The sequence below is a fragment of the Anopheles coluzzii genome, chromosome 2, assembly GCF_943734685.1.
Source record: "Anopheles coluzzii chromosome 2, AcolN3, whole genome shotgun sequence".
NCBI classification, from domain to species: domain Eukaryota; kingdom Metazoa; phylum Arthropoda; class Insecta; order Diptera; family Culicidae; genus Anopheles; species Anopheles coluzzii.
This window is the reverse complement of record NC_064670.1, coordinates 32,621,346-32,634,921: the sequence shown is the minus strand read 5'-3', so window position 1 is coordinate 32,634,921 and position 13,576 is coordinate 32,621,346. Positions and strand designations below refer to the sequence as shown.

The 13,576-nt window shown below is 44.5% G+C and overlaps 1 protein-coding gene across 3 annotated transcripts in view; it reads left to right on the top strand.

Annotated features, from left to right (window-relative positions):
* The window catches only part of LOC120947478 (uncharacterized), a 137,417-nt gene that overhangs the window by 112,235 nt on the left and 11,606 nt on the right, over nucleotides 1-13,576 (top strand). For all 3 annotated transcript variants that reach the window (XM_049607724.1, XM_040362839.2, XM_049607723.1), the window contains 3 exons: nucleotides 10,806-10,922; nucleotides 11,156-11,287; nucleotides 12,216-12,475. In XM_049607724.1, coding sequence (XP_049463681.1) covers nucleotides 10,806-10,922; nucleotides 11,156-11,287; nucleotides 12,216-12,475 — 509 coding nt within the window. The remainder of the gene's footprint in view (nucleotides 1-10,805; nucleotides 10,923-11,155; nucleotides 11,288-12,215; nucleotides 12,476-13,576) is intronic.

Here is a 13,576-nt window from a genome sequence, read left to right as displayed (position 1 = left end):
TTTTACCTTCCTTACTGTACAAGTTGTGGTCCTCTTTTTTCTCTCTCTTCCTCCTTCTCTCTCTCTCTCTCTCTCTCTCTCTCCTTTTCTCTTTCTCTTGCCTGATGAAATGACCGGTCAGTCATCCAATAGGGCCATTTATTTTGTGTGCAGAGTAAAAAAAAGTACCAACCCAGCTTCGGGCGGCGTTCGGTCAGGTTGCGCACCGGGCCACATTAACTGCTAGTTAGCTTGATGACAGTTTTCTGTTGACACAGAAATTAATTAGTTCGTTCGGTTGGGCTGCCGGACGCCGGATCGCGAAAGAAATGCCAGCGAATGTTTACCTTTTTTTTGTTGTTGCTGTTGGTCTATATCGGCCGTTTGATCTTAAGTAAACTCGTTTCTATAACATTTTTATCGGCACACGCTCCTTGCGTCCTTGCGTGTTGATGTTAATTTAGCTGCTGTCAGCTAGACACGTTTTAGCTCGTTTAATTTGCAGGGGAAAAGGATTTTGCACAAAAAAATAAAGGGATCAAACATGCAGTAAATTAGGTAAAATACAGTAAATACTACATATGCAAAATAATACAAAAGGAAAGAACCTCATAAATAGCCAATGACAAAACACCACTAATATGTGGACAAGTCTGATGTAAAAATTGTAGTAGCGATTTTTAAATTGTATAAGTCATATGATAATTGAGTACAAATCACTTGCAACGAGTCACGCCGAAGCTTCTCATCATCGTCTTTGCTTTCCCCCGGCCATTACCTTCCAGCCATCTGCGTAAGGCCGTTACCTCCCCGCATTGCCGCGCAAAACTAAACCAAAAACATTAACCAAATTCGTTTAATCCTTCGCTGACTTTGAAACCGGTCCGAAGCGCCGGCGGGATTAGAATTTACTTGCCCAGTCCTATATAAATTATCATCTTTCACTCCAACCAAATCCGACGGCCCGCAAAACCGCCTCGCCTGTACGTTTGCTGCGAGTGAGCAAAAGTCAAACAAAAAGAAGGCAATCCCTCCAAAAAGAAAAGAAAAAAAAGGATGCTGATGATTATTCACGTGAAACACGAAATTATTTCAGATGTTAAACCACAACCACCTCACACTGGAAGGAGGGGAGATGTTCGAGCTGCTCTCAAAGAGGTCACGAACTCTTACTCGGCGTAAGGATTAGAAAATGGAATGGTTCGCAGCCCGTTTTTGGGGGTTTAGCGATGAGTGGTTTCTCTTGCCTTCGTGGTTAGGGGAGACCAGGGGTTTCTTTGCACCCAAGGCGGTTCTTGACCCACTGTCCCTGTGTAAACCGTAATAATTTACAGTTGACATTAAGTGAAAAAAGTTGCCCGGAATATTTCATCCCAGCCCGGTGGCCGACAAATGGCAATGGCTGAATGGATGTGTGGTGCGTGTTGGGCAGGGCAAGAGCAACACCGTCAGCAGGATCAGCTGTCGGCAGTAGCGATGTCATTTTAGCTAGATAGAAGCTCTATCGGGACCCTTTAGTAATGGAAGACGAACCCAATGCTTATCTCTGTCGGTTGCTTCCATCTTGCAGTTGTGGTTTGGTGAAAGCTTTTGCGTGTGTATGTTTGGAGCTTTACGTTTAATATGCTTTTTTCGCTTCAAATGACTGTTCGAGGAGACTAATCACTTCGCAAAAACGCAAATTGTTAAGTGATTAAATAAGATTGATAAAAAAACATAATAATGTACAAACTACTCCAATAAGAATGTACAAACTACTCGCCAAACGTCTCTCACTCGACCGTTAAACCCTTATCGGTCAATATTATGGGCTTTTTGGACAACAAAAAACACAAAAAGAACAAGCCAAGTCACAAAGCTTACCAAAGCAAAGTGAAATTTAATTTTATCGTGTTATATAAACTTTTATTGCATCTACACACAACCCCACCGTGTGGCCCACCGACCCAGACCCAGAACACGTAGCAACACATCGGAAATAACGGATTTTTGTCATCCACAGCCGGAAGTGCCCAACTGGTCCGGGCCCAGCACCGGTGCGCGCTTCCTTCTTACTTATTTATAAATAGATCCATTTTCGATACAATTTTCTCTCCGCAATATTTTCTCGGAAGCCCGTAAACGCTTCGCCAACCCTAACATCGTTGGACGGCGTCTTCGAGCAGAAAGCAACCCAAGGCAAAAGCTGCCCCGAAACTACTCCGCTGATTAGGTTGTTCGCCAGACGGGAACTCGGGGCACAGGAAAAGAGTTAACACGACACACTACGGCTACTCAGCTGCCATCTACGCCTGGCAAATGGCAGTGGTTTGGCAATTTGCCCGGTCCTAAACGGTCACCGGAGCCAACGGACGCGAAAGCATGGCAGCATGGGGGGCAGGGTCTTAATAAAGTTGAACCGAAAGTGGTAGTCAGCCTTCTTCTTGGAAAAGATAAAACACAGTGGCTGGGCGAGGTTTTTTGGTGTTGTTGCTATTTTCTCTTTTTTTTTTTGCTGTTGGCTGTGACTTACTTACACCACCACCTTTACCACTTTACTAGTGCCCGTCGGGAGTGGCCTGGTGTGCAGCTTTCCGACCCGTCCCGATGCTTATTGCCATTGTGTCGTGTTGCGAAACATTCTGCCTCGCACACGGCTGGTGGAACTTTGCTTTCCGGTCCGGGATCATCATCACGCGGGATGGATGATCGTCATTGGCGCCCGGGCCACATTGGCCAGATGATGATTCGGGCACCTTAAGATTAGCATCCTTTTTTGTTGTGTCCTTCTTTGACTTTTCTTTTTCCCTTCGGAGCAGCTTTGTATCCCCACCCCGGGAAGCTGTCGGAGGTAATGTTTCTCTGGCCAGTGCGCCCTTCCACATTGTACGACAAATCTTGACGACGTTGTATCGGGGCCTCACTCGCAGCCTCTTACCAGTAGAAGGTTCCAGAAGATTAGGTGGGAAAAACCCTCCTTCTCTTCGCTAAACCAGCCCCGAAAGGAAGGGAAGGGATGCGATGAATGTAATCACTGGGTACCGCAAATTGCAAAGGCGCAAGACGACCGGTTTTGCCACCATTTCGATTGTGAGCAAACCCCTTTTTTCTGGAGGGGTCGCACACATTTTTCTGTTGCTGGTCCGGATTCCGGAAGGGTTTAAGTGGCAATTTGTGATGGTGACAAAAACTCCGTCCGCACACCGAAATGGACCGAAAGTTCCTTGGGCTACTACTGCGGGGGGAAAGGGGATTCACGGCCTGGCCTGGCAGAAGCAAATCACAACTCGGTACCGTAATGGCGGATATAATGGGATGAAGTGAAATCGGGGAACATTGTTGAGCATAATAACTTCCAATTTATGTACACAAGCCATTGTGATTGCGCTCCATCTTGGAAAGGCATTGTACCGTTGCAACACAGTTGATGGTGTACCATCGACTTGAATGATTGTATTTTTCGTGAAAATGTATTGTTTTTATGTGTTTAACAAATTATTATTACGGGCAGAGCATCAAACTCTGATTATTGGTGACGTGCTAGACGAGCAAAAGCAGAGAAATTTATTATTCATTAACCACATGATAACAGCTCGAACAGAAGAAAACCAAAGGCAAGAAAAACAAAGGGCTACACGCATCGCCTTTATTGATTGTGTGCTACCTTTTTCCCTCTTGTTCTCCCCCCCCCCCCCCTCTGGTTTTGTACCTAATCCATAAATAAATATGTAATCATTCCCTTTTGCCCCTTCCCGGGTCCTTCGGCAATAACTCATAATTTCCGGTCGGCATCAAATTCTTTCCAACTGGTGGGGCAACCAGTGCAACCTCCAAACTCCCGCCCAGCCCTTTTGCTACCTTTCCGTTTCATTCTTTCCAAACCAAACAAAACCACACAGCCACTGTGGCTGGGGGTATGTTCAAAACGGAGATCTTGCGAATGGGCAAGGAGAGGGTTTAAATATATGATTTATGGTATTTTAATAATGCTCGCAGGCTGTGCAACCAACCACTCGTTTCCCCCTGTGCTCGGCAAACTGGTTGGCATGCGGATTAGAGAAGCTGCGCAGCAAAAAGGTAGCCAAAACCGTCTCTGCTAATGATGTGTTTTTCACGGTGTGTGTGTGTGTTGGTTTGGTGTGCGCGCACCGCCAGTCCATCAATCCGGAATCCGGAAAAATTCATCAACCCACATTTCGCTTCAAAGCGAATCAACCTTTATTCCCCCCCCCCCCCCCCCCCCCCTGTTGCAGCACCCCTGGTAAGTACAAAAATTGATGAAAAAAACCCGAAAGTTTAGATTTACCTTTTTACTAGCAGCCCTCCCGACTGCCCCCGGTGGGACACAAAAATGGTATGCTTTAAAGCTACCGACCTGCCACCAACAACAACTCCGACGGCAACAACTGTTGGGGCCCTTGGCTTAAGAATGTTGAATATTGCTCGCGCCGACAAAACAACCATGCACCTTCCCGTCCCGTGTCACACCGTCCCACAAAGCAGTTTATTGCGCTTTTCTCCGGAGGAGTTGTTTATCTCGGCACTTGAGGAAGAATTTGTTGAACCTCTTTTGGAGATTTCAATGTTACGTTAACTTTACTTGCGTGGCCGACATTGTTGCCGACATTCTTTTAAAAGGTTGGAAGCTGGCAAAAATATGTTTAGGAAAATAATTTTGGATTATGCGCCAAAGCTACCCAATTATGAACAGCAAACAAGCGGGAACGGGAGGATATGTATTTTAGGTACTTTATTACGATACAAGGTGGAGAGTTTGAAGCAAATAATCCAAATAACTAACAATTCCTTCGATTATTTTCACACGAGGCCCGATTTTTTATATCATAAAACGCACACATCATATAACGTACAGTAGAAAAATGCATAATGATGCTAAAACCTTTCAAAATTCATCCGTAAAACCCAGACACTTTGGTATAAACGAGAGAAAAGAAACCAATGGCATCCGTTTGACATCTTAGTACCACTTGAAGAAAATTGTCATCAACCGCTGATGATATGTTTGGTCGCTGAAGCGCTCCCAAGATGGACTTATTGGGGCAGTCAAGCATGCTAATAGCCACTCTTTATCCTTTTTCCTTGGCAATTCATTTTTCAAGAGCGGCGAATAATCGAATATTTGACACTGGATGTTAGGAAGATCCTGGATGCTTGATACAATAAGCCGTTAGCTCACCTCGAAGTACGTCTGCAAAGACAGCCAACAGTAGTATCCCACTCAATTCCACCTTTTCGTTTGACTGATCTGACAGTTATTACCAACCACGAACGAAGAATAAAGGGCGATTTGTTGTTGGGAGTTGCAACATTTTTAAAAGCAAATTTGGCTATTCAACCAACAATATCAATCACAGTAAATTATAGCATCAGTGTACAAGCGCACCGATTCTTGAGGCCCCATCAAGCGGCTTCTTTCTCATGGCAACGTTCAGTGCACTCCAACGCAAATCTCTTCAATGATTACTTTCGCCCTAATTCTGCACGCGGTGGCAACGGGCGTGATTGAATTCTGGCCCGTCACTTATGCCAACGCAAAATCCTGCCAGAGCCAAAACTGCTGCTGCCTGCCCGCACCTTATTGAATTGTTTCAGCATAATGATGGAAAATTTGATTCACCCCCCCTCCCCCCTTGATCATCGGTGGGTTGCGCCTTCATAGCGAACGATTTGCTTCTGCTGATTCGATTTTTCATTCCACTTCGATTTTAAAAACTCCGCGCAATGAAAGCGGCGAAACGTCAATCAGGAAACGGCGAAAGGGAATCATAAACCCTCGCTCGAGCTGATGCTGGGGCGAAGGCCCGTTTCACAGAGAAATAAAACTTGGACAAGGGGAGGCGTCAGACAACGAGACACATGCAGACATCCCACAAGTTGGTGCGGAAAAGGGGCACAGGATCAGATAATACCTGCTCTCGGAATTTATCTGCGCTAGCCAGATATTGCACTGAGCGTTATCCTTCGGAAAGAAGTTGAAGAGAATAGCAAAAAAAGGAAGGAAATATGACAACGGAAAACTGTAGCACATCCCGTCCGCTCATTCGTTTGCATTCCATTCCGGTTAGCTGGGTTGGCATTATTCCTTGCTTTGCCCGCCCCTGTCGCCACCACCACCACCGTTCGCTAACAATCCAAATATTTAGTCTGCGGATTGTGTGTGCCTTATGACATGATATCTCTGCGCAACCGGCAGAGTACGCCTTGTTTGCTCATCTTGCGTTCATTCCCGGTTCGCGTTGCCCCCGTTCCTCGAGCCGGCCCTCCGCCACCCCCCGTTCGTGCCGGGAACATGTGCGACTTTGGGCGGCAAATCTTCCACCATTTGCCGGAGCAACATGTTTGCGCATCCGGCTACATGTCGCCAGTTATGTTGCTCCTTGCCAAGCGCAAATGCACCATCTTGTTGGCAGCCTGTTTCTTATCGCTCGCTTGTTTGTTGCCGTCCTTATCGGGCGAAGGAACTGTTCTTACGCTCACCGCCCCCGGATGTGTTCCTTCCGAGCTGCGGCAACAGGGAGGGGTTACGCTCGATGCGGGACGGAGCGGTGAAGAGTGTTGAAAAGGGGGTGGGAATGCCACGAGCTGGCAATGTTGCAGGATTGGACAACATATTTCATTTTTAAAGTAAATTCCTTATCTAGCCTAAATCTTTAAAAGCTTGTACCCAACATACGTTCGGTGCTGTGGAATTAATTTTTAAGAAGATTCCTTCAATTCCCCATGTTTCCTATGCTCATTTGCCATCGACATCGCCAGCCTCGCCGTGCACGATGTGTGTTTGCCAGCCTTTAACTCGCTGAACCACTTTAGCCGATAATACTTTTGCGACCGACCGCAATCTATCTTTTATTTAACCCTTCCAGCATCCATTTGAGCTGCCAATTCCTATCTACACCTACTCACATTTGCTCCGTCGTTTTTGCTTGCTCTCTCTATCTCTCTCTATCTTTCACCTACTTTTCCCTATCGTGAGCCCTTTTCGTGGTCGTTTTTCACAAAGAAAGTGCAACATCTACATATTCCTGGCGTGTGCTGGAACACCGCCAGACGGTGGAAAATGATACATGATTCCAATCTCTGTGTGTGTGTGTGTGTGTGTGTGTGTGTGTGTGTGTGTGTGTGTGTGTGTGTGTGAGGTTATGTATATGTACCGTTGTTTGACCCGTAACACACTCGGTCTTTCTGTTTCGTGCTCACACACCCTCGTTTTGCTCCTTTTTTTGCCTCCATTACAAGCTCTGTTGACTGTGTGCCGGTAATGGAGCGACATGGTGAGGCGAGCAGGGGCGAGGGGAGGGAGGAAATGTTGAAACCCTTATCATGTTTCCGATTGTTCCGGCCCGCGGTCCCGATCATGTCAATGGCCCACCTTTTACTCCACGGTATTCCACGGTGTGCCCGTATGTGTGAGGGTGTATAGGTGTGTGTGTGTGGTGGCGGTGGTTATCGATGTTGCTGAAATCACGCCCCCCGGGGGTGGGTAAAAAATTGTCCTGATTTAGCTGGGACCATGGTGTGTGGTAGCATTAGCATATTTAAATCATGGCAATGTTGTAGCGGTGTAACTTTTGTGTTAGTTTTTTTTTTCTTCTTCTTCCCCCACTTCATCGGGACCTACACAACTCGTTGAACCACATTGGCGTTGGTGATTGAAGGTGTGTAGGAGCCTTGTTTGTAGCACCTTTGAATGTGGCTCACCTATTCGAAGCACGTTCGCGATTTCCCCATAAATGATAATGAATATGTGCTGGTAATTTGAGTTGAAAATGGTGCGTTAGAAACTTTGCTTGCATTTAAAATGCTTAGTATGACACCAGGAAATGTTGTGTGAAAATAAAAAAAAATCAAGGGAAAGTAATTTATAAATGAATCAATAAAAGAATAATTGGTGTTTTTTCAACATTTTTATTGCTCTCTAATGATTGTTCTACTGTTACGAGTTTTGAAAAGTGTTTGAAAAGCAAAATTAAAGTAAATAATTAATTTTTCTGCAAGCTACTGGAAACCTATTTATGATTAGTCATAACTTAAACAAAACATTTTTGTAATATGCAATACATGTAAACACTATAGTGTATGTTAATGTTATAGTGTAAAATGTAAAATGTGTAGGTTATAGTGTAAAATATGTTCCATGTGATAAATTTTTTATCTCTTAACTTATCTGTTATAAACAAACAAAAGTTAAAAGGTGGAAAGGTCACTCATAATGTTTTTTTTAAGGCAAACATCAGATTGATACCGCCTCACATAAACAAATATCATAATTAATAAGCTAAGAATAAATTAAGTTAAGACAGACAAAAGGTATTCCTCCCGTACACCACCGAGATGATCAGTGATGAGACTCAAACAGTTGGAGTATCAATCACATCCTGAGTGACATTTTGATTAGCACCCAACTGTTGGTCATGCTCTTGACAATGACATTTTCTGTCGGTGATAATCACCGAGCGAGAAGCAGCATATCTTCCATGACTATCGGGATGATCACCGACTGAAAATGTCGCGACCAAGTGACTGACCAAGAGTTGGTTGCACACAATGTCACCAAGCATGTGATGGTCGCAACAACTGTTTGAGTCCCACCTCTGATCATCACAATAGAGCTCGTGACGCTGACATTATTTTGTTTCAGCCGGAATTTGTCATGACTATGTCAGTAACATTTTGCAGAACTGATCACAATAAAAAAAAGTCATAACATAGTGACTGACCAAGCGTTGGTCGCAAAAATGTCACGAAGCATGTATTGATCACACCAATAGTTTTGGGTATCACCTCTGATCACAATTGAGTACGTGACGCTGACATGGATTTTGTTTCAGTCAGATTTATTTACGACAATGACAATGACATTTTGCAGCACTGGATAAATCATTTCTCGCTAAATAATAAGAAGCAAAAGAAGTAGGTTTGTTTAGCATAACTATATTATGATTAATGTGATTGATTTATTCAAATTCATTGTATTTTGGCAATAATATCTGAACTTTTTTACGATACTATTTCATGATACAAGAAAAAAATCGCCACGAAATAAGCATTAAAATGTATATAGCATTTTTTTTGCTCAGGATTAACCTATTTTGTATTTGCTTCATATCAAGCATGTCAAACATAAAACATATCCACCAAAAAGAAAAGTCCGTTCTTCAAAACTCGTTATTATTTCTCCATGATGCAAAACGGTAAAACTATTTCCCAGCGCGCCGTTCCTGCCTGTTGGCATTATAACCCTTGTTTTTTTTTTTTTTTTTTTTTTTTTTTATTCAGGAGTAACGGTCCAAAAAGGCCGTATTGCTTAAATTATAACCCTTGTTAGTAAATAAATATTTAAAAACCACACATTTCACCACATCCAGCTTTTAAATGCCACCACTTCCCAACCCTTCCTTCAATCTTCCACTGCAAAAGCGCTCCCCCAGCGACTCACATACACATATCTGCTCACTTCAGTCGAGCACGCTTGAAAAAGTCCTGCGTTGCAGTTGAAGCTTGCCCAACGTTCGGTGCGGAACTATCCATAGTTCCGTAGTGTCCGCACTACACCAGTCGCCCGATTGCAGTTTTGTACCCTGCCAAAACCCGGCGCTTTACCGCACCCGCCAAACGTCGGACGCCAGGAGCGTCGCTTACTGAATAATTAATCTGGCAAATTTCTGCCCACAGTATTATCCTTGGAAAATCCGGCAACTACACTCGACCCTCCCCTGTCTGGCCCCCTTTGCACTGCTGTAGGTCAAGTGTTGGGGGGGTCTCGAGCAAACAGGGAGAGAACGGAGTCTTCCAACCACAGAGGACGGAGAGAAAACTTTCCCCCGAAAAGCTTTCCGATGACTACTTTTCCAACAACCAACGGTTGACTTTGACACCGCGGAGGAAGCAAGGAGCGGTGGGCCGGGGGATTATAGAAGCGGGCAACCCGGATGTGAGGAATAAATGCAACGAAACAATGTTATCAGCACTTCCTCAGACCGGGCTTACGGGATGAACCAGTCGGGGCTGGCTGGATGGGAAGCTCCATTCTCACAACACAAGGCTGCGTCTCCTGCCTTGGCAACGACTCGGAGGCTTTGGGTAATATTTTAAATCCAGCCCGAATTAAATGCCTCCTGACGATGCTGCTGTTGCTGCTACTGTTGTTGTTGTTAATGTTGCCCTGTAACAATGCACGATGGCACACGACGGAGGATTGGAAACAGGAAAACCCAATCCCAACTTCAACAACTCACTCATTCCATATCCCTGCACTGTTTGACCAATTGCTTCGGCCAGATCTTTGCGGTGGTGTTTGCACAAGAAAGATGGTTGTTTCGTACACATTTTTTTCCATATTTCCCACAAGACACGAACGATCTTTCTTTCCGGAGATTAATTAATTTCCCGTGCCAATGCAGTCGAACGAGGTCCGCTTGCAGGGAGGGAGATTTTAATGTTTCTGTTTTTTTTTGTGTGTGCTTAAAATGTTTCATAAGATAATGGCCGTTTCTGGGCGTTGTTACTGTACTGAATAATTCACACGCAAATCAGATAAACCGGAAATTCTACACTCATTTTGTCGGTTGGAATTTTTGCCTTCCATTTATTTATTTTTATTTATTTTTTTGCCCCGACTTTAAAGCGTCAGGATAATGAAACGCTCTGGCCGGAAGCGGTTATGGAATTATCTTTCAAAGGGAATGCAAAATTTCATCCCAAAAAGGAAATCTTGTAATTATTTTGCCCCATTTGTGTAGCCTTCTTATCGTGTGTTCTCTGTTTCACATCTCGCTTTCTCTCTCTCACTCTCTTTTTCTCTCTTTTTCTCGCCTATCTCATTACAGCCATCTGCCTTTTCCCTCGGCGATCTGTGCGTGCCGCCGATGGCAAACGTGCTGAAAGTGTTCCTCGAGAACGGTCAAACCAAATCGTTCAAGTACGACTCGACCACCACTGTACAGGTATGTGTTACCATTCCATCTTCCACTGCTTCCAAAAACTTCCCGTAAGCGACGCGCGCGCCCAGCATAATGAGATTCTGTAAAAGCAAACCTTTTGCGCCTTTTTTGAAGCAGCATTTCAATTGCCAATACCCTCACTAATCATTCTACATCTTTGTTCCTTTCATTTCTTTTCTCTTCCCTACCTCCCTACCTGTTGCTCGTGTCGTGGTTTTCTCCTTGCCCTTCCACAGAATGTTGTTACTTCGTTACGCGATAAGTTATGCCTAACCGCCGGTGAGCACTTCAGTCTCGTGGTGGAGCACGTGAAAAGTTTGAAGCGGAACAAGCTGACCCTGCTGGACCCGCAGGAAACCGTAGCACGGGTAAGTGGAAAGGTGGTGTGAAGGGTGTACAGCTTCTACAGCCACACAAACACATGTACAGATGGATACGCAAGCGTCGGAAGTTTTGTGCGCTCATCAATCTTTTCGGTTTTGGGGGAAGTCTAAGGATTAGGAAATGATGGAAATCGATGGAATGCCAATCACTAATTGAAAAGCGATTACATTTCCCCTCGTGTAGGAAAGAGTTTGTTCGTTGTTTAAAACATATTTTACCACTTTTAAGGAGCTGTAAACAAAAAGAAAGCTCTCTGTAAGCTTGACTTGACGTGGTAGGGGAGAGAAGTTAATCAAAACGTAAGGAAAACATGTTCTATCAAAAAAGTAGACTAAAAAAAACAAAAATAGATTCATTGCAATAAATTATTTTAAAAACGAACTGCAAAGTGTACTTTTGCTGTGCTATCAATTAAATTAAGCCTATATTGTTTGTTATGAGATCATGGAATAGTTGAGCGTACTACGTTTTATTGCAATAAGCAAGCAATTTACTTGATGGTTTATGATTTACAACGTGTTTTTTATTGTTAGAATAGCTAATAACTGAAAATATCTTTCCATTGTTTTATCTTATAATTTTATTTTATTTTTTTTCTACGCTTTTCTTGCAAAACAAAATGAAATATTCAATTGTTGCTCAAGATGTAACGTTTAATTTGAATGTAGAATTACATTCTCCCCTTCGATTTGACCTTTTTACACTAAAAAGCCACCAGTTTAGGTTTACCACACTAGTAAAGCACCTTTTTTAATGAGGGGAACTTTCTGTCAAATCGAAAAAGCAACTAAAGGAAAGAAATCTGTACATCCTTATTGTGCGGCACTCTACACTGCTGTAGCCTCTTCTCTGTAGTCTAATTCACCTTAACACCACGTCTCGACATCGGGCCTCATTTTTCCTTTCCAACAGATAGCGGCACGGCCCGGTGCGCACAAGCTGCGCTGCCTGTTCCGGGTAACGTTCGTGCCCGTGTCAGCCGCCGCCCTCGCGCAAAAGGACCTCAACGCGCTCGACTATCTGTTCCTGCAGTGCTGCAACGATGTCACGCAGGAGCGGTTCGCACCGGAGCTGCAGCCCGAGGTGGCCCTACGCCTGGCGGCGCTGCACATGCACCAGCACGCGCTGGCAAACAACATTTCGCCCGCAAAACTGACTGTAAAAACTGTTGAGTAAGTACACGGAAGGTGGAAGGGGTGCAAGGGAGGGCCGTACGGCAAAAACACACTGAATGAAGAATAAAAACGGTATGGAAAACATTCGCTACAAACGATGGGTCCACGCAATCACAGCGCTTTCGAAAGACAATGCGTGCTTTTCTTGCCGACGCAAAACTTGCAAGACTTTTGGAGCATTTCCGTGTTCGCTTTTATTCGGTTGTTTTTTTTTTGTCAAATATTTTATCACCCTCACACACACACACACACATGCTTCTACCCCGTTAGCCACACATGAAACGGATCGTTTGCCCAAAGTCACTGTACCCTTAGCAGAAAGCTGCCGGGAACTTAATAAAAAGAAAAACACAAACGACTCCATGGCAAGTGAAAAGTTGTTCCAAACTATCCTTCTCCTGTCCCTCATCCCTGTTTTTTACAGGGCCATGTGGGACGCTGCTGGTTGCGGCGCTAGTGTTTCAAAGCATTCCCAACTCGCGACATTCAACTTAAGACAATGACAATGCAAACCCATCGCTTCCGCCTTGCCATGCAATTAGTTCAATTTGTGCAAAGTGTTCCGGCATTTCGGATATTTTCTTCTGCCACCCACTCACACCAACCGTCCTCCAGTCCGGGAAAATGGAAGCCGGTGGAAAGTTTGGCTGGATTGCTTACCGTTCAACACTACTGCGCTAAGTATCCGGATTTGTCTGGGCCGAAGTGGCAACGAACCGCCATCTCCTCCATCCTGCTTGCCTACAAGGTGACACATATTTGTGCAATTGCAGTGCAGTTCCGTGCGGCCGGGATGGCAAGATGGAAGGGACCAAGCAAAGAGTGTGTGTGTGTGTGTGTGTGTGTGGTTTAGATACTTACGAAGGAAAAGTTTTCGGTGGTGCGAGAGTTTTTCTTTCGTGTTTAATGTAGAGATTTTCCTTTCGTGTTTGCAACCACGCGGCGGGGCAAGTACGCCTCGAAGGGCGTACGTACAAGTTTCCCGGGCGAAGAATTTATTCACAACCGAAAGCTACTTCGCAGCATGTAAAACAATGTGCGCATGGAAAGTTTCGCTGACTTATTTCCATTCTCCTATTCCTCGCTCTCCGCTGCACG